Below are 25,971 nucleotides of genomic sequence, written 5' to 3'. Positions count from 1 at the left end.
TTCTCATGCTCTGGTGCTTCCACTCAGTTGAGGAACAAGGATGTCAGGAGATGTAGGAGGGCCTGGGAGCGCAGGTTTCTCCCAGCGAGGAATGAAGGGTTCCGTGGGCAGCTCTCAGGGACCATGACCGTCCTCAAAGGGAACGTCGAGATTGGAGGACCCATTTTCTCAGGGGGTGGGTGGGAGCAGGTGGTGGGAGCCTGTTGGGTTTGTCATCTGTGCCCCTTGACGTTAAGAGCTTCTGGCTGAGTCAGGGAGGTGGGTGACTCCAGCTGAGTCAGCTGTCATTGGCGCTGATGCGTAAGCCGGGCATCCCGAAAGACCTTGAGACTACAAACCTGGGTGACGGACACACTCACGCCAGGGCCTGCCATGCCTGGGGCTGGGGCCCTCTTGTTCCCACTTTTGTGGGCAGCAGCAGGCTGTCGGACTGAGCTGAGGGTGGTCAGGGCTGGCAGAACGAGGTTCTTTGGGTGGGGGTGTCGGAACGGCCCCCGGGACCTTTGTCCAGGACAGGAGAGAGGCTGGCAGTGGCCAGTGTGCGGGTAGAGACCAGGACCATAAAGTCTCAGGTGTGAGTGGGAGTCCCACCCAGGAGAAGCACTGGTGGTCAGAGGTGGCCCGGGGGAAGGCGCTGCCCTTCTTCGGAAGGGGCCAGCTCCAAGTGGGTGATGAGGAAGGAAGGCCCGAAGGGGGGCCTCTTGGGAGTAAGGGCGGAGGGTCCTTCACTTGGCCTGGTCGGTCCGGCAGCTCCTTCTAGGGTTCCGTCGACCCTCCCTCCATAGTCACCGTCTCCCTGGGGTTTCTTGGCCCTCGCATCTTGGCAGCCATCACACACTGTCACGCCTCTGTTTGCCTGTCCCTTCCTCCTGCCCTGCCCCTCCCATGACTCTGGCTTCCGCGCTATAGAGACCCCGCGGAGGGAGGTTCAGGTCTCTTAGAGAGGAGGAGGGTTGACCGGCTGCCCTTTGGCCAACTCCCCGTGTCACCCACCAACCCCATCGTCTCACCTCCACCCAGGGCCAGGCAGTGTCCTTCCCGAGGCAAAGGTCTCCGGGGTCCTTTATATAGCTGATCCCTCCCTGGGAGGCACTCGTTTCTTAGTTTCGCCTGACGTGGGAAGCTCCTGCACCCAGGGCCTCACTCTCAGGGAGATGCTGGTGACCTGGATCCTGCCAATGGCTCTGTGGCTCTGGGTGCCCAACACTGCCACATCCATGACATCAGGTGAGTGAGATACAGGCCGGGCTCCCCGGTGGTCCCGGTGTGTGCCGGCCTCAGGCAGGGCTGCAGGTGGCTTAACCCTCCCTTCTTCCTTCCCTCCCTCGCTTTTCAGGGGAGGGGGCTGCCCAAGGGCTGGACACCCAGGCCATGACCTCATCCTGCCTTTGGGAGCTAAAGGGGTCAGTCACCCTGGAGACCCGCGGGTGAGGAGGAAGGGGCCCGGACTGTGCGGTGCTGTTGAGAGTTTGCACCAAGCCCCACGCCGGGGCTGAGTGGGAGCTGGAACCCACCCCTTCTGTTCTCCAGGCTTCCCCCTGGGAAAACAGGGGGCTCTGCCTGCCCTCATCCTGGGGTCTGCACCAGCCCAAGGGTCGGCTCTTTGCAAACCTCACAGAGACACTGCACAGGCTGCCAGCCCTGGCCAGGGAGGGCAGGAGTCCACGGGGTGTCCAGCAGCTTCCCTCCTTGCCTGGGGGGAGCCTCAGGGGCGCCAGGGACAGCCCCTCTTGTTAGAAATGGCTGAAGGGCTGAGGGGGAGACAGACTCTGCGGTCCGTGTTAAACCTTTTCACGACCGTTTGTCTGGGAAGAGACTGGTTACAAGCTGATTCCCATGGGTTCCCTCATGCGGAACAGACTTTCTGATTCCCCAGAGACAGGGAAGTGCCCCTGGGAAGGGGTGGGCAGGGCAGATGCTGGGGTGAGGGGCGTTGGGGGAGTGAGCCCAAGGTGCCAGGTGAAAGAGGCATCTCTTGTGTTGAAGGACCTGCAGGGTGTGTGATGGGCGGTGGTGAGTGTGTGGGTGGGTGGGAGGGTGGGAGCTGCGGCCGGGGGTCTTGGAGGTCTTCAGGGCGGCTGTGAGAGAAGCCATGCAAGAACTTAGGCCCTTAGAGGCCACCTCAGCCGGCCATGCCTTAATGTACTTCTTCCTCCCCTACCAAGACATGCTGGGGGCAGCGGCGCTGGCTGGGAGAAGCCAAGGGGAGAGGAGCCAGGACTGGGGGTGTGAACTTCGTGGCTTTAGGGACGTTATGAAAATATGTTAATTACAGACATTTTAGCCTTAAGCTAATACACAGAGAAAAGGAAGCTATGGAAGGGGGTCAACCTTAGGAGGGGTCCGCCCACCCCTGCTCCCCAGGCAGATGCTGAGGAGAGGGATGGTGGGGATGGTGATGAAGGACCCAGACATCAGCAAGGGCGTTGCCTCTGCTTGTCCCGCCATGCCTTAGAGAGAGCCACCCACACAAGCAAAGACCCCTGTTGGCAAGGTGCTCATAATTGCACGGAAAAGATCGTGCTGAATCCATTAGCACGCCAAGGAGTCAAAAGCATCTGTCTTTGATAAATGCACAGAGCCATCAGGAGTGGGGAGGTCAGGCAAGTAGGGCCATTCCGGGGGACTCCAGGTCTGATGATACCCCAAGGCCCCCAGCCCCCCACTCGCAGAAGGCTCTGCTATTTACAAAGCCATTTCAGAGCATGTAGCCCGTATGACTCTCATCAGGAAAATTATGAAAGGAAAGGAAGGCAGACAGGAAAGAGAGACTCAGAGAGGGTGAGTGACTTACCTGGGACCAGCATGACCCATGATTATATGATAATTAGCATGACCTCACCCATATGATACTAGATTTGTGCTGCCCTGACCCCGCACTGGAGGCCCTCAGCCCTCTGCAATACCTCCATCCCACTGCGTGCATTCTGGGTCCTCGGGGAGGGGCTCAGAAGTCAGATCAGGGACCGCTGGTGGCATATGTGGTTTTCTTTGTTTCTCATCTGCTGCCTCCTCTTGGTACCCCAGTTCACCAAGAGGACTGATGAAGTCTTGGACAAGTGAACAGTGGGGAGAAGGAATGGCAGCCTGAGAAAGTAGAAAAACACTGCAGGGCTGTGCAGGGGAGTCGAGGTGTAGGAATGTCCCAAAGGTGAGGGCCATGTGCCCGGTGGGGAAAGCAGGTTGGTGAGGGAGTACCTTTGGGTAACAGGAGCATCAAAACCAGGTGGAGGCTTTTAGACAACAGAGGACCTCCAAGGACAGAGCAGGGGTGGGTCACCCCTGCCAGGACAGATGCAAAGAGGGACGTTGGGAGCCATCCTGGCATGAGGCCATGGGGGTCCAGCTGGGAACCCAACTTCCTTGGAAATGGAGAGGAAGGTTCCTCTTGATGATGGGCACCAAGGTAGATGGTTCTAGAACCTGCGTGACTGGGGAGCAGGAGATTCTTTTTGGTGGTTGGCAAAGGGCTCCAGGCAGGCCTGTTGAGCTTGGGGTGAGCATGGAATTTCTGGATGGAGCTTTCCTAGAGGCCTGGGACTCAGGAAGGAGGACAAAGATAGGGACATGGTCTAGAATTCTCCATTCTCCATGTGCTGCAAGGGCCGCAAAGACCACACAACACCGGGGATCAACATGAGGGTTGGAGCCTGTGTCCTGTTTTGTGTACAGGAAGTTCCAAAGTGTTCCTAGGAAGGGTGGGGGAGAGGAGCTGCTTAGGATGGCAGCAGGGAACAGGGTCCAAGTGCAAGGGCCCCAAGGGGTCAGAGTTCTGGAGTCCAGAAAGGTGAAAGTGGAAGTGGAAACGTTCAATGTATAAAAGTGTGGTGAAGGCCACAACAGATTTGTTCACAGTAGACAAAAGGGCAACCTTTGAAACGTAGGTGACGTAAATTTAGAGCAATTAAAAGGAAGCAGTGTTTTACGCAGAGTAATAAACTTACTCATTCAGCAAACACAGGAGACCTGGCTCTGCCCAGGTAGGTACTCTGAACCAGGCAGGATGAATAAGCCAGTTTATAGTCTTGTTTATTAGACGGAAACACGGGAACGGGGCAGAAAGAACCACAACCCAGGGCTGGTGCTGAGGCTCTGAGAGGGGCCCCAGTGGAGGAGGGTGAAGGGGGTGCCACTCAGAGGCTGTCCGCCTGGGCTGATCCGGGAGCCTGTAGGGAGAGGTGACACTGGAGTTTGCTGGCTGACGGGGAGTACAGGGAGGAAGTAGTAATAGATGCTCAAAGGCTTTAGACAATTTCAGAACTGACAAAGCCATACGTAGCTATGGACAGAACTGGAATAGTGACAAACAGACTCCCCGGGTACAACACATCAGGAAGCCATGCCTCCCGTTGTCTGGGTATGACACTAATGATCAAAACTGCTGGTGTTCATTGAGGGCCTACTATATGCTAGACGGTGTTCTAAATGATATCTCAGTTAAATTTCCCAGCAATCCTGGGAAGAAGTACTGTTACTGATTTCTGTTTTATACATGGGGAAACTGAGGCACGGAGATGCTAACTAACTATTTCAAGGCTTCCCACCTATCAGGTGGAGGAGCCAGGATGGGAACCCACGCTGGCAGGCTCCAGAGCCCACATTCCTTACCACTCGCTCTAACTGGGGGTGTCCATGTTTGTTAGTTTCCTGAGGCTGCTACAACAAATTACCATAAACTTGGTGCTTCAAACAACAGAAATTTATTCTCTCATAGCTATGGAGGCCAGAAATCCGAAATAAGGTATCATCAGGGCCTGGTCCCTCCAAAGGCTCTCATTGCCCCTTCCAGCTTCTGGTGGTTCTTGGCGTTCCTTGGCTGTGTGGCATCACTCCAACCTCCGCCTCTGTCTTCTCATGGCCTGCTTCCCCGTTTGTGTCAAATCCCCCTCGCCTTTCTCTTATAAGGACACCAGTCATTGGATTTAGGGCCCGCCCTAAATCCAGGCTGATCTGATCGTGAGATCCTTACCTTAATTACATCTGCAAAGACCTTATTTCCAAATAAGGTCACACTCAAGGGTATGGGGGTTAGGACTTGGACATATCTTTTGGGGGGACATAATTCAACCCACTCTACCATGCTTCTACAGCAATCAGAGCAACAGCCCTTCAGGGAGGCAGTGGGCAGGGCCAGGGGCAGGGGCAGGTGGCACTGGCTGCTGGTGCTAGAAAGCCGGGAAGCTCATTCATTCGCCACAGGTGTGTGCAGGGCAGGGGGTGGGGGGCGGAGGCGAGGTGGCCCCGGCCTTTTCTCACCCCTAAGGCGACTCTGCCAGGTGGGAATGACCTTACAGAAAAGGAGACAGGCCCAAGTCACTGAGGTCGTGTGTGGCAGGGCTGAAAGTACACCCAGGATGGAGTGACACAGCCTAGTGGCCCCCACATGGCTTCTCTTGTAGGATATTCTAGAACAGTGGTCCCCATCCTTTTTGGCGCCAGGGACCGGTTTTGTGGAAGACAGTTTTTCCATGGACAGGGGGTGGGGAGCAGGGGGATGGTTCAGGCGGTAATGCGAGCAATGGGGAGCGATGGGCAGTGGCAGATGAAGCTTCGCTCGCCTGCCCGCGGCTCACCTTCTGCTGTGCGGTCCAGTTCCTAACAGGCTGCGGACTGGTAGCGGTCCACGGCCAGGGGGTTGGGGACACCCCTCTTCTAGAATGAGAAGAGTGGTGAAGGCAGGCATCATCCATCCCCATTTTCCGGGGGAAATGGAAGTTCAGAGGGGTTAACTGCACAAGACGCCGTAGCTGGGTAGCACCTGCCCTCACAGGTGTGCCCCCCGCTCCACACCCCACCCTTCAGGGCTGCTCCCATGGACCCCGCTGAATCACCACAAGCAGAAATGTGTTTTGGAGGTGGTAGGAGGGGACCGTCTTATATCGAGGTGGCGATCTTCAGACTTGTCCCAAGGTGTTTTCAAGGGCTTTCTCCCAAGAATGCCACCAAGTGAAAAACTTGCCTGGCAAACCAGCTGCCTAACTCAAATGATTATCTTTTAAAGAAAGAAGCAATAAGAACTGTACACAGGACAAGAAAGTAAAATTTTACTTCTTTGTTAGGAGAGCTGGTGTCTTGGATGGCTAGTGCAACACAGACATTAGATCATTTTTGTTAAAGCATTTTGATCACAAAGGTGTGGGGAATCCCAGCTTGGGAATTATTAATGATTTTGCATGGGTTCTCCAAGGTACTGGGCACACCTAAGTTTTAATTTTTACAGCATATGCATTTATTATGCCTAGACATTATATCATGAATGCCTATTTATGGTAGAACATTTAGAAAATATAGACAAACAAAAGGAGGAAAATCTCTCTTAATCTTACCACTCAGATAAATATTGCTAACATTTTGGGCTTTTTCTGAATAGGTATTTAGATTTATTCTATGGGCAGTTTTTGTTTCAATGGCTGATTAATATTCTATTTTATGGAATACCCTAGTCATCTAACCGGTCTCCTATTCTTGTATTCTTGGACAGGTTTTCCCCAATTTTTCATAGATAATGATGCAATAAACCTTCTCGTAAAAAATTTTTAAAAAAAATTTGCATCAGATTACTTTAGGGTCAGTAACTAGAAGTGGAATCATTAAAATGGTATGACTCTGCCACGATCCCTGATGCACATTTTCAAATTATCCTTTAGAAATATGATATTAAGCTAACGTCCATCAGCATCTTATTCCCCAGCCAATACCAGCTATGTTACTTAACATCACAGAGGGGGGTGCAATGTGATAAGCTTACCAGTGAAGTTGACCATTTTCTTCTCATAGGCTTATTGGCCATGTAAATTGTTTCTGTGGAGAATGTCTGTGTTTTTCCTTTGCTCAGCTTCCTGGTGGAACATCTTCTGACCCTGGAGGTTGACTTTGGGGAAGGAGTTTGCTCAACTTCTCTGCTGCATCCTTTGGGGATGACGTGACCACCAGAATCTCAGGCTGGGAAGGTTCTGAAGCTCTTCACAGGGCACTGTCTAGGGTGCCTTTTTCTTGTCCCTCCCAGAAATGAGTGAAAGCCTTGGGCACAGAGGGGGTTGCTGCCAGGAAGGTGGGGGATACGGCAGAGCCTTTATCTTGAGGGTCTCAGTTAGATAGTGAGCAGGAAAGAACAGCACCAGGGAGGAGAAGAAGGGTGACTAGGAGGCAGTGGTGTCTTAGGACCTGAAGGAGATGAGAAATTCCAGGAGGAAGGGCAGCCTGGTGAAAAGGACAGGGATTTGGGCACTCAAGCTGGTCGGCAACTATAGCGAAGATGTGGGTGGCAGTAAAAGGGAGTAAATGGTGTGAATTCAGGAATAAAGACCAAAGAGAGCCTGTCCAGAGGCCATGCCAACGAGTGTCCTGGCCTTCACTGGGGCCCCTAGCGTCCCACCATGTAACTGCCGTGGGCTCATCAATCAATCTCCATGCCTCTGCCCCCACTGCCCTTCACTCCAGGGCTCTGCTCCTAAGGCACAGTTGTGACCATGGCCTTTTGCTGGATGTTCTCCACTGTTGCTGTGTCAGATCCAGAGCTGGCTTCACACCCACCTTGCCAGCCTTCCTTCTGCCCCCTCTGGTCTCTCAGTATTTAGCTCCACCCCAAACATGTACTCTGAGCCTCCACACATGCTGTTCCCCCGGCTTGAAACGTTTTCCTTGCTCTTCGCCACTCGAGAAACCCTTTTCTTGTGCTAAAAGTAAAACCTACCTTCAGATTGTGTTTGAATTCTACCTTACCACCTGGGTGAACTTGGAAAGTATTTAACCCTTTCCTTGTGCTAAAAGTAAAAGCTACCCTCAGATTGCGCTTGAATTCTACCTTCCAGCTGGGTGAACTTGGAAAATATTTAACCCTTAGAACCTCAATTCAGGTGTGAAACAGGAATATTCATGTCTACCTCCCAGGATTACACTAAATAATAAAGAAGAAGTGTCAGGTAGACTTTCCAGTATTCATTCACTCCTTTACTCACGACGTGCTCATGGAGCACCCGCTCTGGTTCAGGCTGAACGGGGCAGAAATGTTCTCTATGTTCTCAGAGAGGGGCAAAGGGAATTACATACACAGTCATTGAGTTACAGTTGTGATACGACTACACAGGAATTTGATAGGCAGCCAATAAATGTCACCTCTCCCCACCCCTATTCATTCTTCGTGATTCAGTTAGGGACACGATCATAAATTGCCTTTATATGCTTTCTCATTGTTTGACGTGTCACAACAAAAATAGTCTACTTTTATAACTTAAAAAGTCCAGTAAAATTTGTCATGCCTAAGTCCACAAAACCCCTTCTTTTTAAAGAAGAAGGGAAAAAGACAGCTTCGATATTACTTTCTTTTCAAAGCCTTCTGAGAAAGGCAGAGGGGTGGTTCCCTCCCTCTCCCACCCTGTTGACTCCCACTGTCCCTTCAAATGGGCCTTGACTGACCCTGAATTGCACTGGGGGGCCAGGAACCCCCGTGAGGGGTAAGGGCTCATTTGTCCGCCAGGGGATGTGCAGGGGGTATGTGAGTACAAATATCAGCTTGAATTTATGCAGGAGCGCCAAAGGAAATGAACATGTCTCAGGGTGCCCGGGAGGAATGTACAAGCAATACTGGGCAACAGTATACATATATATTTGATGTGGAGGCATTCTTATTTAAGGTGTTTGCAGATGACACTGTGGGTTGAGAAAAATCATATATATGTATATATATGTATATATGTATATATATGTGTGTGTATGTATATATATGTATATATATACATATATATGAACATACAGATTTGTCAAAATCCGCAGTCATACAACTAACAATTCAAGTCATAAATCACATCAACCCCCAGAATATTAGCTAGTGATACTTTGCCCTATAAATAAACGACTATACTCAACAGAAGAGACAAAGGTCTAGATCACCACTGGTAAATTATCCAAATCTACAGATGCCCCTGACACTTCCTATACCCCTGAAAAGGAAAGCCATGCTTCAGTGTCATAGGCTGACTAGCTATGTCCCAGGCAGCCTGGGACAGACTGCCACTAAACTCAGTAACAAAATCACAGACCAAAGTATCATCTCTGAGTTTTCCCAACACACTGTGTCATCTGCAAACACCTTAACCAAGAATGCCCACAAAACAAGTCCCGGTGACTCCAATACACTTCTAGTGGTGATGGACCATCAGCCATAATTACTACCGGGCAATCCACTTTTCCTACAATACTCGAAGAATTATCAACTCCATCTGCCACCTTCCATACTACTGATAATATAAGACCTTCATCACCTTCTGGTTCTGGTGAGTCAACCACCACTCAAGTCTTTGGACAAACAGCCATGACATTCACTAAAGAAACAATTCTCTAGACATGTTTCAGATTTGTTAACAACAGTCCTCTGACCACCTATACCACAGATGATGGAAGAACTGCATCCCCTTCAAGTCCTCATCAACTGTCTACCACATATTTTATTCCAGGAGAGACAAGCACAACTTGCAATCCAAGTTCTGCTTCCAGCGAAAGCACTGTGAGATCCACCACGACTTCCACTTGGTCAGAATCCACCGTCTCTTCTGAGGGTTCCCACACCACAGCCACTGGGAGTTCCACCACCACTTCTAAATGGTCTGAATCCACAGTCTTTTCTGAGGGTTCCCACACCACAGGCGCTGCAAGTTTAACCACCACTTCCGGTTGGTCGGAATCCACAGTCTCCTCTGAGGGTTCCCTCACCACAGGCTCTGGGAGCTCCACCACTACTTCTGGTTGGTCTGAATCTGCCATCTCTTCGGAGGGTTCCCGCACCAGAGGCTCTGGGAGTTCCACCACCACGTCTGGTTGGTCTGAATCCACACTCTCTTATGAGGGTTCCCCAACCACAGGCCCTGGGAATTCCACTACCACTTCTGGTGGGTCTGAATCCAAAGTCTCTTCTGAGGATTCCCCCACCACAGGCCCTTGGAGTTCCTCCCCCACTTCTGGTTGGTCTGAATCCACTGTCTCTTCTGAGGGTTCCCCCACCACAGGCCCTCAGAGTTCCGCCACCACTTCTGGTTGGTCTGTATCCACAGTCTCTTCTGAGGGTTCCCACACCACAGGTTTTCAGAGTTCCACAAGCACTTCTGGTGGGTCTGAATCCCAAGTCTCTTCTGAGGAGTCCCCCACCACAGGCCCTTGGAGTTCTGCTACCACTTCAGGTTGGTCTGAATCCACAGTGTCTTCTGAGGGTTCCCTCACCACAGGTGATGGGAATACCACCATCACTTCTGGTTGGTCTGAATCCACAGTGTCTTCTGAGGGTTCCCACACCACAGGCCCTCGTAGTTCCACCGCCACTTCTGGTTGGTCTGAATCCACTGTCTCTTCTGAGACTTCCCCAACCACAGGCCTTCAGAGTTCCGCCACCACTTCTAGTTGGTCTGAATCCACAGTCTCTTCTGAGGGTTTCCCCACCACAGGTGATGGGAATTCCACCACCACTCCTGGTTGGCCTGAATCCACAGTCTCTTCTGAGGGTTTCCCCACCACAGGTGATGGGAATTCCACCACCACTCCTGGTTGGCCTGAATCCACAGTCTCTTCTGAGGGTTTCCTCACCACAGCCTCTGGGAGTTCCCCCACAAATTTTGGTTGGTCTGAATCCACAGTGTCTTCTGAGGGTTCCCACACGACAGGCCCTCAGAGTTCCACCGCCACTTCTGGTTGGTCTGAATCCACTGTCTCTTCTGAGACTTCCCCAACCACAGGCCTTCAGAGTTCCGCCACCACTTCTGGTTGGTCTGTATCCACAGTCTCTTCTGAGGGTTCCCCCACCACAGGCCCTGGGAATTCCACCACCACTTTCGATGGGACTGAATTCTCAGTGTCTTCTGAGGGTTCCCACACCACAGCCACTGGGAGTTCCACCACCACTTCTAAATGGTCTGAATCCACAGTCTCTTCTGAGGGTTCCCACACCATAGGCGCTGCAAGTTTAACCACCACTTCCAGTTGGTCTGAATCCACAGTCTCCTCTGAGGGTTCCCTCACCACAGGCTCTGGGAGTTCCACCACCACGTCTGGTTGGTCTGAATCTACACTCTCTTATGAGGGTTCCCCAACCACAGGGCCTGGGAATTCCACTACCACTTCTGGTGGGTCTGAATCCAAAGTCTCTTCTGAGGATTCCGCCACCACAGGCCCTTGGAGTTCCTCCCTCACTTCTGGTTGGTCTGAATCCACAGTGTCTTCTGAGGATTCCCCCACCACAGGCCCTTGGAGTTCCTCCCCCACTTCTGGTTGGCCTGAATCCACAGTCTCTTCTGAGGGTTTCCCCACCACAGGTGATGGGAATTCCACCACCACTTCTGGCTGGCCTGAATCCACAGTCTCTTCTGAGGGTTTCCTCACCACAGCCTCTGGGAGTTCCCCCACAAATTTTGGTTGGTCTGAATCCACAGTGTCTTCTGAGGGTTCCCACACCACAGGCGCTGCAAGTTTAGCCACCACTTCCAGCTGGTCTGAATCCACAGTCTCCTCTGAGGGTTCCCTCACCACAGGCTCTGGGAGCTCCACCACTACTTCTGGTTGGTCTGAATCTGCCATCTCTTCGGAGGGTTCCCGCACCAGAGGCTCTGGGAGTTCCACCACCACGTCTGGTTGGTCTGAATCCACACTCTCTTATGAGGGTTCCCCAACCACAGGCCCTGGGAATTCCACTACCACTTCTGGTGGGTCTGAATCCAAAGTCTCTTCTGAGGATTCCCCCACCACAGGCCCTTGGAGTTCCTCCCCCACTTCTGGTTGGTCTGAATCCACAGTGTCTTCTGAGGGTTCCCCCACCACAGGCCCTTGGAGTTCCTCCCCCACTTCTGGTTGGTCTGAATCCACAGTGTCTTCTGAGGGTTCCCACACCACAGGCCCTCAGAGTTCCACCACTACTTCTGGTTGGTCTGAATCCACAGTCTCTTCTGAGGGTTTCCCCACCACAGGTGATGGGAATTCCACCACCACTTCTGGCTGGCCTGAATCCACAGTCTCTTCTGAGGGTTTCCTCACCACAGCCTCTGGGAGTTCCCCCACAAATTTTGGTTGGTCTGAATCCACAGTGTCTTCTGAGGGTTCCCACACCACAGGCCCTCAGCGTTCCACCGCCACTTCTGGTTGGTCCGAATCCACTGTCTCTTCTGAGACTTCCCCAACCACAGGCCTTCAGAGTTCCACCACCATTTCTGGTTGGTCTGTATCCACAGTCTCTTCTGAGGGTTCCCACACCACAGGCCCTGGGAGTTCCACCACCGCTTTTGATGGGACTGCATTCTCAGTGTCTTCTGAGGGTTCCCACACCACAGTCACTGGGAGTTCCACCACCACTTCTAAATGGTCTGAATCCACAGTCTCTTCTGAGGGTTTCCACACCACAGTTGCTGAGATTTCTACAGCCCCATCAAGCAATGGAGAGACATTTACTGGCCCAGCTGGATCAAGACAGACTGCCACTGTTGTCACTCAGAAAACCACAGATCACAACACCATATCTGATTCTCCTCAGCTCATGGACTCACGTACAACAACAGTTTCTAAAGGGGATGGAAGTCTTGGGTCCACCTCACGTCCAGTTGAATCCATTACCACATCCAGTGGTGATGAACAAACAACGACATTTTATATTGTGGAAGCCACTGTGTCCACGAATCTCTCAGCGCCATCAACACACACACTCTCCTGTTACTCTTCATCTTCTTCTATACCTTTAAGTTCTGAGCAACTTTCTACCACCACCTCCAGCACTGGACACAGCACAACAGCAATTACTGAAATGGCCTCGGTCCTCACAACCATTTCTGAATCATCTAAATCAACCATTTCGTCTGGAACTTCCTATCCTGGGAATTATGGTAGCGTTGCTTCCTCTTCAAGCTCCAGCCAGCTGTTTACCACCCCCTCTGTCTCTGCACAGACAACCACAGGCCTCACCGAGGAAACCACATTTTCTACCTCTACTCCTGATTCATCAAAACCTACAGGTACCTTGAACAGCACTGTTACTGAAGGGAATGAAATTTCTGCTTCCACATCAAGGCCTAGAGAATCCTTAATCACTTCTGGTGGTGACGGACACATGACCACATCTTCTCCTCCAGGATCCACTTTCTACACAACCTCCACAGAGGCGTCTACACCATCATTCTCTACCCCTTCTTTGCATAGTACGTACAATGCAAGTCCTTCCCCATCAAGCCCCGGTGAGACCTCCACCCACATTGTGGTCTCAGAACATATCACCATGACTGCCAAAGAGGAGTCAACTTCTGGCTTTTCTCCTCCTCTGTCCTCCACTTCACCTGGCTCCACTGGTGCTCCAGTCCCTGGTTTCAGTACCACTTCAACTCTGCGTCCCCCACTCACTGGTACACACACAGCTGTGATGACAACCCACTCTCCAGCTCTGACACCAAGTAAGTCTCCTTGTTTGTCACTCTCTGGGTTCCTCCTGCTCATCTTCCCTTATCAGCTCATCAGTTTTGTACTCCTTGTGGTCTTGTTCCACACTTCCAGTGCCTTTTTGTTACCGATGTACATCACCCATGCAGATGATGTTGCTCCCTTTTGATTTGTAGGGCCCTTGTTTTCTTTGTGTGTCCTCTTTTATCTCTTGCTTCCTTCCTCTCTGTTGTCCCTCCTCCTTTCCCCACTCTCTCCTGGGGGCTGAGGTGGTGACAAATGGATCTCGGTTGCTGCATGATCATCTGGTCCCATCCCCATCTTTCAATGCAGTGTCTGAATGATGGGACTTGGAGCAGGAGCCAATGTTTTTGTGTTTTGGGCTTCCATGGTAACCTCTGTGAATGTTCTACCCCTTCGCAGGGCGGTGCTACAATGGGGCCACTTGGAACGGAGAAAAATGTGCCTGTACCCAAGGCTACTTTGGTTACCAGTGTCAATCCCTCTTGGACTACTTCTTCATAGGTAAAGACCTTTTTTGAGACTTGTAGATCATCCCCACATCCCTTAACCACTTAAAATAGGAGGGCAGCACTGGAAGGGTCATTTGCTACCACTGCTTAATTGTGCAGGTAGAGGAGAAAATGTGACTTTCAACCAGGCCAAAATGCAGGTAGAACATGGACCTTCTGTCTCCCCCTTCTGGGCCCTTTTCACTAGCTAACCTGCCTCTCTCATCAGGATGATCATCTGGAGGCCTCCACTTAAGTCTCACTGGGTTGTGATCCTGGCCACTAGCTCCTCCTGGTATTCAGAGGCAAGGGGCAGAAGTTTCAGCTACTCCTACCTGCCTTTTGAGTTTCCATCCTCCCTCCTACACACTTCCTCTACTTCCACAAAGCCAACAGATGAAGAATTAACTAATCCTGGAAGGCATTACTGGGAGGTTGATGTCTCATGCATAATCTGTCCTCTTCCCACAGAAACCCCGAAAAAAATCAATGCCACTGTAGAACTGAGAGTGAAAGTAACTAACAGAAATTTCACAAAAGACCTAAGTAACATATCCTCCCATACATACCAGAATTTTGTTCAACTATTCAAGAGTCAGGTAAGAGCAGAGGAAGCCTAGATTCACCAGTGTCAGAGGGGATGCCGGGGCTCATCTTGACTTACTGTTCAGGGCTTCTCAGCTCTTGGGTCCCTTCAGCCTAAGTCCTGGGGGCGGGGGTCCGCTGAGAGCCTCCTTCCTTGAGCCATACCCCTCCAACACATCCTGGAAGAGGGAACATTCCTCTGCCTTCCCTTCCTTCTTTCCTATGGGCTAATACAGGGGCTCCTTGGGGAAAGAGAACAGGGGCTGCTGCACACTCCAGGCTTCTATGAGCTCAGCTGTCTTGTTTCTTTCAGATGGATAAATCTTACAGGAGCAAAGACTTTCCACAATACAGAGGCGTGATCATTAGGAAACTACTGTGAGTATGGGGGTGGAGAGATTTATAGACTGTGGGAAGCTCCTTCTCTCTTGCCTGCTCTCCTGTCTCCTCCTATCATGAATGATTAGAGTATCAGTACCTGGCTGGGTCAAAAAGGCCCCCAGCTCGAAGGCAACACCTGAGGGCTCTGAGACCATGAGTTCATTCATTCAGCACTCATCCATGTAACAAACTAGTATTGAAAGCCTACCCTGTGCTAGGTGCTGGGAGCACAGTGGTTCTGGTCTTCATGGAGCTTAGAGTGGCAGAACACAGGTAGCAGAGTGGCTGTGCAGTCTGTCTAGAGTTATGGTAAGGGACACACAAGGTGCAGTGGGAGAGGTCCTGAATGCAAGCTCAGTGAGATGGAGGGAAATCTTCCTGGAGGAAGTGACAGCTAAGCTGAGGCTTGAAGGATGAGGAGAAATGAGCCAAGTAGAAGGAAGGGAGGAGGAGAGTGTTACAAGAGGAAATCAATGACGATGAACCTGGAGGTGAGAGAAAGGAGGGTAGATTCCAGGAACATAAAGCACACTTGGCCGCTTGAGGACAAAGGGGTCGTGGTGGGAGAGGAGGTTAGAAAGGTAACCTGTGCCAAGCTATTTAGATGTGAAGCATCAGCAATTGTAGCCCATTGGGATAGTATCCGATTTGCACTGCAGACAACTCAATTTGGCTGCAGGGCTGAGAATGGGTGGACAGAGGAGGGAGGTGATAGTAGCCTGGACCTGAGAGGTGATAATGAAGAAGAAAAGTATCCAGTGTGAAAGGTCTTTAGGGGGCAGGACCAGCAGATCATGGGAGTTTGATGGGTGTTTGGAGAAAAGGAGGAACGACACCAGATTTCTGGGCTTCTGGGAGTGCGGGGTGCCCTTTGCTGAATTGAGGAACGTAAGGAGGAGCAGAATGGGAGACGAAGGTGATGAGTTTGGCATGGGGGCCCAGCCACGTGGAGTGGCTGAGTGATGGAGCAGCTGATGGTCAAACATGTGATAGGAAGGGTCTACAGTGGAGGCACTGGTGTTGGCATCCCTAGATAGACATCTCTGGAAGCCCTGGGAGTAGACCAGATGGCCGGGGCCGTCGTCACAGCACGGAAGTGAAGATGTACCAGGGAAGGAGCATGGGAAGCCCCAACATTTAAAGGATAGGCAGGAGAAGCAGAACTCTGAGAGGAGAGTGCAAAGAAGCAGACAGAGGGGAGGGAAGGGAGCCTGGGGGTGTCAGGTCCCAACATGTCAAGGGCCCTTTGGGTTCCATAGCCTAGTGTCCTCCACCCCCACCCAGCATCAGAGCCATTGTCTCCGTCTCCCTTCTGGTTCAGGATTTTGTTGTTTCAAGTCCTCCTGGGTCCTGCTCCTGACTTCTCTGTCACAATGGCTGTGACTAGTGATGGACCTTGTGTCAAGTTCTCTCTGCTGAGAGCATTGCTGACCGTCTAACAAGAAGCTGCTGGGTTGAAATCCAACATTTTTAAAGAAGCTTCATGTTTCTCCATTTCTGAAAGCTTATTTTTTGGTTTTGAAAATATAATCCAATAGCTTCTACTTTAAATTTTTTAATTAAAAAATTTTTCATTGTAGTAAAATACCCATAACATAAAATCTGCCATTAACAACTGAATTCGCCATTTTAAGTGTACAGTTCAGCAGCATTAAGTACATCCACATTGTTGTGCAGCCACCACCGTCCTTCTCCAGAACTTTTTCATCTTCCCAAACTGAAGCTCTGTCGCCATTCAACAATAACTCCCAATTCCTCCTCATCCCACCCCTGGCAACCACCATGTTACCTTCTGTCTCTACAAATTTGATTACTCCAGGGACCTCATATTACTACTCATAAATACTCATACAGTAGTTGTTTTTTTGTGACTGGCTTATTTCACTTAGCATAATGTCCTCAAGGTTCACGCATGTTGTTGCATGTCTCAAAATTTCCTTCTTTTTTGAGGCTGAATAATATTCCATTGTATGTACAGACTACATTTTGTTTATTCATTCATCCATTGATGGGCACTTAAATTGCTTCCACCGTTTAGTTTTTATGAATAACACTGCGATGAACATGGGTGTACAAATAGTTCTTCCTGCCTCTGCTTTCAATTCTTTGGGCTAGATGCCCAGAGGTGGAATTGCTGGACCATATGGTCATTCTGTTTTTAAGTTTTTGAGGAACCATCATATTGTTTTCCACAGTGGCCGCACCATTTTACATTCCCACCAACGATGCACAAGTGTTCAATTTCTCCGCATCTTTGCCCAACAGCTTCCATTTTTAGGAATGAATTCCGCCCATTGGCATATATTGTTATCACAGGTTTACTCTGTAGCCTCCCTCTAGGTTGTTAACTGCTGGAGGGAAGAGTCTCTATTCTGTCCTGCCTCTGGGACATATGGCTAATTGTTTCTCATCACCTCTCTTGCTTCTTGGGCCCTGCTTGCTGGGAGGGTGGGCAACACAGGGTAGCTGACGATTCCTAATTCCAGCAACGGCAGCGTCATGGTGGAACATGAAGTCGTCATGGAGGCAGACTTCACTTCAGAGTTTCAGGAGCTGTTTGCAAACCTCACTAAGATCATAAAGGCCAAGGTTATGAATGAGACCGGAAAGCTACTCAGTGATTCTGAAGCGTGCGAAAGTAAGCCCACCTAAAACCCCTTGATGTTGGTGGGGAAAGGATGTGAGGGGTCGCTTAGGGAGGTCTCAGCCCCATCCCCACACCTCACATCTCTCCTCTCTTCCGGAGCTCCAGAGACCTCCCTCAAGGAATCCAGAAGTCAAGCCCGGATACCTTCCCCAGACTGTGCTGCACCCAGAAGTCCCTCCCAGTCCCGGGCTGAGGTTGTCACCAGCCCTAATGTCCCCATCTGAGCCAGCTCACAGGCCCAGCTGCATCTAGGGATGGGCCAAGACCCTACTAGTCTTGGCCCCAGCAAGGAGGAAGGGAAGGCTGGCTGCCCCCAGGGGGCAGAGGTGCCATATCTAATTTTGTTCTTTCCCACCACCCTGGGCAGACATCTCACGCCTGTGCTACAGTGAGAAGGACACCTTCGTGAATGAGACCGTGAAGCTCGGCTTTGACCTGCAAGGTAAGCAGCTCAGCAGAGTGTGGATGGTAAACCTGGGGGCTAGAGGGCGTGTTCACCAGGCTGACGCTTCCTGCCCGTCCCCCACCCTCAGAGCAATGCACTCAGAATGCTGCGAAGGAATTCACCCAATTCTACTATGTGGATGATCTGGATGGGAAGCTGGCCTGTGTGACCAAGTGCACCCCGGGGACGAAGTCGCAAATGAACTGTCACCACGGCAGGTGCCAGCTTCAACAAAGTGGCCCCCATTGCCTGTGAGCACCTGTTCCCTCTAAGCCCAGCACCTACCCTCTCTGGTGGCAGGGCCCCACTCTCCCCGACAGTCACCCAAGGGGGAAGGGTGGTGGTGGGCAAAGCTCGCAAGGCACCTCCTCCCCCCTCCTCTACATCCCTCTTTCTTCTACCCAGGTCTCCCATCTTCCACCCCACCAGAGGGAGAGTGAGGTGCAGATTATAGACACAGGCATTGTAGGACTGAGCAAGCCCCTTCCTGAAAAAAATTCCAGTTATCAATTTCCAAATCCATATCTATGGATCTCTATCTCCATCTGTCATTCATTTCCCTGACATCATCCCAGCCACCGGGCCATTATCACCTCCTGCTGTAGCTGGGACGCTACATTTGGGAGATCATAAATTAAAGTACAAAATATAAAACACGGTAAAACAGGCTGTCAAAGTGCCAGCTACTTAGTGTTTAGATGGGTGAACATCACGTGTTTGGGACGAGGTAGCCGGCACTCCCGGATTCTGAATTCCTGCTCCGCAGATCTGTGGTCGCTGCACCCCCTCCCCGCCCCTTAGCCTTGGGAGTCAGGGAGAGCACCCAGCAACTGTCCTCAGAAGGAGAGCTGGTTTCCTGTGCTTTGACATTGATTTTTTTTCTTTTGGGAGACTGGGTGGGTGAGGGATGCTGGTGGGCTGGCCTGAGCTTGTGTGTGTCCACAGGTGCCTGAACTCGGACACGCACTGGCACTGGGGAGAAAGCTGTGAATTTAGCACCAGCAAGAGCATGGTGTATGGGATCGTAGGGGCCGTGGTGGTGCTACTGGTGGTCTCGGTGGTGGTCCTGGCCATCTTACTCAGCCAATCCCAGAGAAAACTGCACAGGTGAGCTTCTGGGCCTGGGGCTGGGCCTGGGGAGAGGGGACCACAGTCAGAATATCCTGAGGCTCTGCTCCTTCCAGCTGAGTAGTCAGCTGAGGCCCAACAGGGGTGGGTGGGGCCCTGCCCCTCCCAGTCCCTCCCAGCTCCTACCAGCCCCTCCCAGCTCTGGGTCCAGCAAAGGGCAGCCTGCCGATCTGATAGGACATATCCGTTTGGCAGAGAAATGGAAACAGAAAACATATGTACTGAAATTGGATTGTGTAATGAAATTACCTGGTGCTTGTTATCACCTTGGCTTCCCCAGAGCAACACTGCCACACTAGGACACTGGGAAAGGCCGGTGTTGCTTTCCCCCGATTGTAAAATGCGTAAGATCCACCTGAGAAGGTTAATGCCCAGCACAGCACCTGGCCGCCAATCAAAGGGAACTGCCCTGACTCTAGTCCAATGCCCCCATCTCACAGATAAGGACACTGAGGCCCACTGAGGAGTTGGGGGGGCCAGGCCATGGTGACATCCCCAGGAATGCTTTTTGTTTTCTGCCGCTGCCGCTGCGGGCAGTCTCCTCCCTGACTCAGGGCTTGGCCAGGAGGGCCCCTTCCGGAAGCCCGAGGTTCAGAGGCCTCTGAGCCCCCTCCCCTGCCTCTCTGCCACGAGCTGCTCACGGCATTTCTGTTGGCAGGCAAGAGAACAACCTGTCTCGAGACTGGCAAGAAGAAGATGTCCCTGGCAATTTCCAGAACACAGGTGTCTGGGAAGGTAGATCTCATCAGGGGCCAGGATGGGGCAGGCTGGAGGGTGGAGAGGTGCCAAAGTGGGACTCAGTGGGGTTGTGGGTGACACGCACGCACATCCCGCCAGGTCGCCCCGCATCTGCTGCAGGAGCCAGGCTCCTCTGCAGCCTCCTGACCCCGCGCCTCCACGGGCAGCCCCTGCTGCCCCTCTGGCCTTTTCTCGCTCCTCCCTGTCAAGTTCTGCGCACTCCAGCCTGTGGCCCATGCCTTTGCATAGACTGGGCTGCTTCCGGTGGCCTGAGTCTCTGCGCACCTGCATCCCACTCTGTTTCCAAAATCCGGTTCATAAGCTGCCCTCCACGGAGCTCCGCATGGGTTCAGCCTGCTCTGGCTCCCAGAGCTGCTCACGGCCCTGCACCCAGCTGCGGTGGGAAACCCTTCCCAGTACTTCCTGACAAACACGATGGAGGGATTCCAGGGATGGCTGAGAGCCTGATCCTGCCCCCCGAGACCACCCCCAGCACATCAGACACACACAGTTAATAGGATGATAGGGCCATGGCCAGGGCTTGACGGGGCATAGATATACCTGCCCCAGCCCAGAGCTGGGCTGGGGTCAGACACGACTGGGGAGGGGCATCCCCTGAGCTGAGAGCCAGGGCAGTGGTGGGGAGTAAGCCATGTGTTTCCTGCTCCCATGAACATACAGCCCAGTGGGCAGCGAGGCCTTCTCCCATGATGGGAAGGGAAAGGGCTTTCCCGGCAGGGGGCCCTGCTTAAGAAAGGACATGGAGGCGGGAAAGAGCACGGTCTGTGGGAGGTCTGACCGCCCAAGGGCGGGTCAGTGGGATGGGAGGATGACAGAGCCAGGTCAAGGCTGGTCAGTGGGCCATGATGGGGGGACCCACGGGAGGGGCTTTAAGGGAGGGGGACCAGACTTCGTTTTGAGCAGCCCACTCAGGAGGATTTAAGGGGGACAGCACGAAAATGGGGAGTCCAGGGAGGGAGAAGCACAGTACCACAGGTGAGGGCCGATGAGGCTGGGTGGGGGTGGCAGGGATCCCGAGGCATAGACAGCAGATGACAAAGCTCAGATGCCAGTGAGCCAGACAGGGCGTGTTGTCTGCAGGCTCCGGGCTGGGATGGCAGGGCGCAGTGGGGAGAAGCAGCAGGTGAGTCGTGCTAGGAGGGGGTGGGAGGGCAGGGCACAGGGAGGGGGAGGCACCCCAGATCTGGCCAGTCTGTAGCCTGGGGACAGGCCTGCGGCCTGTGGGCAGCAATGGGAGTCAACTCAGCCCAGCCCACGCTGGGGAGACAGTGGGTGGGTGAGGAGGGCAGACGGCAGGGCCGCGGGGAGGATCTTGAAGGAAGCAGCAAAGGAATGTTCTGGAAGATGCCAGGAGGACCCGGAGCCTGGGGCCCGGAGGCCGAGGAGGGAGTTTGTTTGCAAGATGGGCACAGTGGGTGCTGGACACGTGCCAACTCAAACAAGAGATTCCAGGCACAGCTGCTTTCTGTCTGCTGTGGCTACCGTTGCCATGAGGAAGTGTGCACGGTGACCCCAAGCAGTCTCGTCCTCCTGCCTCACCCAAACCAAGTGACACTTGGGCCTGGGGCCCCTGCTCACCAGCCACGACTTTTGACCCCAGAGCATGTCGGAGGGCTGCTGCTCTGGTCCCCTCCTGTTCCTGCGTAACCCTGGGCCAGCTCCCCAGGTCCCCTCCTGAGTCTCAGACAAGCTGCGCTGTTGGGAGGACGGATGGGCAGCGGGAAAGGAGTTTAGGGCAGCTCTGGGGCTGACTCTTTAAACCTGTTCCTTTTACTGGAAAATATCCCTCCTCTGGGCCTCTTCGGCTTCCCCCAGGCTCACTCTCACCCCAGTACCTCTCCCTACAGGTCAGAATCTGCAGGGGGACACGTTTGGCCTTGAAAATGTCTACAGACACTTCCAGCCTTCCCTGCAGAATGTGGACCCCACCACAGAGGTGACTCAGGAACCGCCCCCCCCCCCAGCTAGGGGCTGCTCCCCTGCCCCCCACCCCCTGGGGCTGCCGGGGGAGGGTGGGGCACCCTCGGCCCAGAGGCAGGTCGCTCCCCGTGGACGCAGCCATCACTACTGGCCCCCTCAGACGTACCTCCTCTCTCCCACCCCCCAGCTCCACATTCAGAGGCCCACGGTGGTGACAACTGCTCAGTGAGGGGGACGTGGGCTCTCACCCCTCACCCAGATCTGGACGACGAGATAGCGGCCGACAGAGCCCTCCCCAGGCCCCGGGGCCGCCAAGAGGAATCAGACGTCAGGGCCCGAGGACGGTCCTCCCAGGGCTGCTGGCTTTGCCCCATCCGCACTGTTGGGACCACACTCTGCTCCCATGCCCTCCATCCAGGAGCCCCAAGGCATCTTGTTTGCTCTATGGTGACACCCACTCTGGAATTTCCTACCATAAAAGAGCAAGTCTTAAAGCGCAGAGTGTGGCCTGAGTGGTCTCCTCCCCTCCCCTGCAGGGGCCTGGCTGCAGGCCTGCATGTTTGGGAGGGTCCTTCTCGGGAGAGCACTCCTTCCAAGGTTGGAGAACAAATCTCGGCCCCTTCCTGTGCCCCACATGTGGGGCCGGGAGGCCCTTGTCTGCTCCAAGCAGGGGCAGGGGTGGGCCCACCTCTGCCTGAGGTCTCTGCAGCAAACAGGCTTAAGGTCACATCCCGGGAGGGAGGAGTGGGAGCCCCCAGAAAGGCCAAAGAGTGAGTGCTTTGCCCTGCTGACCTTGAGAGGGGCCTAGGTCACTCCAGATGACCAGAGGGGCTGTGCTTACCTGTGAACCCACAGACCCAAGAACTCTCAGCCATGCTGGGGCTGGGCACTGGCCCAGCTGTGTGCATGACCTGCACCCCGTGACCTGGTGGGGTACCCATAGCGGCAGTAAAGCTGGCTTGAGAAGAGGGGAGAGGGGTCTCATTCCCTGGGGCTGGAGTCGAAAGCAGGGCACCCTTCTCCTCGGAGGCTCAGGCCCACCCTCTCCTCCACCTTCCACCTCCCTCCAGGGGTCCCATTTGTTCTTCCAGGCTACTTCAGGCCCTGTGCCTGCCCCTTCAGAGCGGTGACAAATCTGATGGCCTGTGTGCCTATGTGCTGCCCGGCCAGGGAGGGGCTCCCCTTCCTTCTGCCCTTTGACCTGGAACAGGGCTGAACCTCCAGTCATTAGTGAAGCTTCCAGACTGCCTCAGCTGACCCCCAGCTCTCTGGTGTCTCAGGATCAAAGGGCTTGGGGCCCATTTATTTCTGGGATTTCCTGACCGACATTCATTTCGCCAATTCCCGAAAGGGTGAAAGGCAGGTGCGCTGCCTTCCAGACTCAGTCACCAGTCTCCAAAGTCGAGACTGGTGACAATGACACTCTGCTTGCTGCCTCTGGTCCTTCAGCTCCCACCCCCACATCGTGAATGACGCCTGCCCATCCACTGCCCTCACAGTCCCAGCCCTGCCATCTCCTGGACCTGCCCACGCCCAGGGAGGGCTGTGTCTTGGGGCCACAGTTGGGGGTACCCTCAGCCTCCTGCCCCTCGCCTACTCCTCTCCCCTCCCCCGTGAGATCTGGGGGAAGAGCCAGGGCTTTGGGGCTCATCTGAGTTAGCCTTAGCCTCTCTGAGCCTCAGTTTCTGCTCCAGAAAGTGAGAATAAGAAAACTGACTTGTGGACTTCCCTGGTGGTGCAGTGAATGAGACTCCATACTCCCAATGCAGGGGGCCCAGGTTCAATCTCTGGTCAGGGAACTAGATTTCACATGCATGCCACAACTAAGAGTTCGAATGCCACAACTAAGGAGCCCTGGAGCCACAACTAAGGAGCCCGCCTGCCTCAACTAAGACCTGGTGCAGGGCTTCTCTGGTGGTGCAGTGGTTAAGAATCTGCCTGCCAATGCAGGGGACACAGGTTCGAGCCCTGGTCCGGGAAGATCCCACATGCTGCAGAGCAACTAAACCCGTGCGCCACAATTACTGAGCCCGTGAGCCACAACTACTGAAGCCCCTTCAGGGCTTCAGCAGGCACAGCCCCTTATTTATTTTTTAAAATAAACATTAAAAAAAAAAAAAGAAAAAGAAAACTGACTTGTCAGGGATGGAGAATCAGACAGAATCCCCCAGGCACGATCCCTGGCACATGACAGTTTCTCAGCCAATGGTAGGGTCTGTCCTTACCCCGCGAATATGCCCCTCCAACCCCCTCTCACCTCCCACCCCTGCCCCAGATGCCCGGGTTCTCCCTTACATGACACAAGACAAATGTCTTAACATCTCAGCTCTCTCCAACTCTTGTCCTGGCCATTTCTGCATCACCCCATCCCTGCCTTGTGCCCTGAGGATATCACAGGGCTGTCAGGCATCCCGGAATTAGGGGAAAGGCCACTGCTGTAGCCAAATGGGCACAAGATAGGGTTTGGGGACAAACCCTAACCCTAACCCAGATTCTAATCCTGCCATGAAGCAGCCGTGTGCCATGGGGCAACTCAGTTTGTCTCTGGCCTCAGTTTCTCCCCCTAAAGGACAAAGGTAGGGGCCTCTAGGATTCCTTCCCACTCAGCTGCCCTGGGCTCCATGGCCATAGGACTGGCCTCAGGTTGGCAGAAGATGATAGCGGGTCCTCGTTGGACCCTCCAGGATCTACTCTGCCCCTCACCTGCCCCCAGAGAAAGAGGGAAGGGAACAAAGGCTGAAATCAAACTGTGGGCCTCAGGATTCCCACCCTCTAGGGATGTCATTCTGGGATCTCCTGGGTGAGGGGGGAAGGGAGTTTGGGGGCAGAAGTGGGGGGCTCATGCTGGGCCCTGTAGATGTCATTCAAACAGCCACGTCCTGGCCTTTGCCCTGCCCTGAGCTCACGACCCCAGGGGGCTCCTGACACCCTGTCCTCGACCTTGGACAACTCTCCTTCAAGGAGGAAATGGGGTGAGGGTGGGGGAGAAAGCACACCTAAGCATAATCATGGAGCCTGTGGCCTCCTTGGTCCAAACCTGCCCACAGGAGGCAGGGCCTTCTCTGGGGGCCAACCTGAGGGCTGACTGGCCAAATGAAGAGGATGGAGGTGGGAAGAGGGGGAGGGAGGCTGGGGCAGGGTGGAGAAGTGGCTTGGCTTGCTCTAAAGCGGGGAGTGGTTCACTGAGTTGAACCCTGCCACCCCTTGGCATAGATTCCCAGGGTAACAACACCAGGAGCTGCTATCTTATCTGTAGTAAGACTGACACGCTTTTTCCCCGGAACCTTCAATGCCTTCCAGACTCTTAGTTGCTTATCTCTAATGGTGGCATTTTGGGCACTGTGATGTGCCTTAGGGAAGATCTTTCCAGCTCCCTCTCATCCCTCCACCCTCCCCTGCCCCGCCCTCTTTCTTCCTGCTTCTCCCTTCCCTCTTTCTGGCCCTCTCTTCCCTTCCCTCTCCCTTTCTTCCCCTTCTATTCTCCCCACCTTTCCCCCGTCACCCCTTAGCCTCTAACCACATTCTGCACACTGGGACTCATTGCATCTCTGGCCTCAGTCTCCCCCTCTGTGAAATGGAGCCTTTCAGACTCTCTGCTCCTGTTCCCCAGGATTCTGTGGCCCTTTCTCTGGGCCTGGCACTCACTGATCTGGAGACCCCTGGCCAGCTTTGAGTGGCATCTGACTCTCCCATGTTTCTTCTCTGGGGACCCGGAAACATATGCCTCCTCAGGCTATGGGGCTAAAGATGGCAGGACGGGGCGTGGGCCTTGAGAAACATCCTGGTGGCCTGTGCTCGGCCTTTCCCTTTCCCAGAAGACACACCCTCTTCCGCTGTCCCCACTTTCAGCACACCCCAGTTATATTGTACATGAAAGAAACACGAACCATTTCAGCCCAGTGCAGCCCTGTTAAGCCTTAGCAAGTGCCTTCTCGCCTTCCACACGAATGGGACCAAGGTCTGGTTGCTCAGTCCTCTGTCTATAGCAGGTCCCTCTGTCCTTTCCGCCCTCCCCCTTATCCTCCCCCACCTGACATCATCCGACCTGGGCCCTTTCATTTGCCCCTGGTCCCTGTTTCCACCACTATCCTACCCTTGTCCTCCTCCTGAGAGTCTGGGGAAGATAGACTCAAGTGTCTATCCCTCCCACACCCCCTATCCCACCCCGAATAAGGCCCACCTCCTCTGAGGGAGCT

At 53.3% G+C, this 25,971-nt stretch overlaps 1 protein-coding gene across 1 annotated transcript; it reads left to right on the top strand.

The window, feature by feature from the left end:
- The first annotated feature begins 123 nt into the window (after positions 1 to 123).
- On the top strand, positions 124 to 22,004 carry LOC137750451 (mucin-12-like). The gene is made up of 11 exons (XM_068524795.1): positions 124 to 175; positions 13,822 to 13,923; positions 14,382 to 14,509; positions 14,809 to 14,873; positions 17,363 to 17,514; positions 17,891 to 17,965; positions 18,057 to 18,219; positions 18,914 to 19,075; positions 19,755 to 19,831; positions 21,703 to 21,791; positions 21,963 to 22,004. Exons 1-11 carry the CDS (start codon positions 124 to 126, stop codon positions 22,002 to 22,004), a joined length of 1,107 nt encoding a protein of 368 aa, XP_068380896.1.
- The last annotated feature ends 3,967 nt before the right edge of the window (positions 22,005 to 25,971 follow it).

The sequence above is a fragment of the Eschrichtius robustus genome, chromosome 16 (genome assembly GCF_028021215.1).
Source record: "Eschrichtius robustus isolate mEscRob2 chromosome 16, mEscRob2.pri, whole genome shotgun sequence".
NCBI lineage: Eukaryota > Metazoa > Chordata > Mammalia > Artiodactyla > Eschrichtiidae > Eschrichtius > Eschrichtius robustus.
This window is presented reverse-complemented; position numbering and strand designations above follow the sequence as displayed.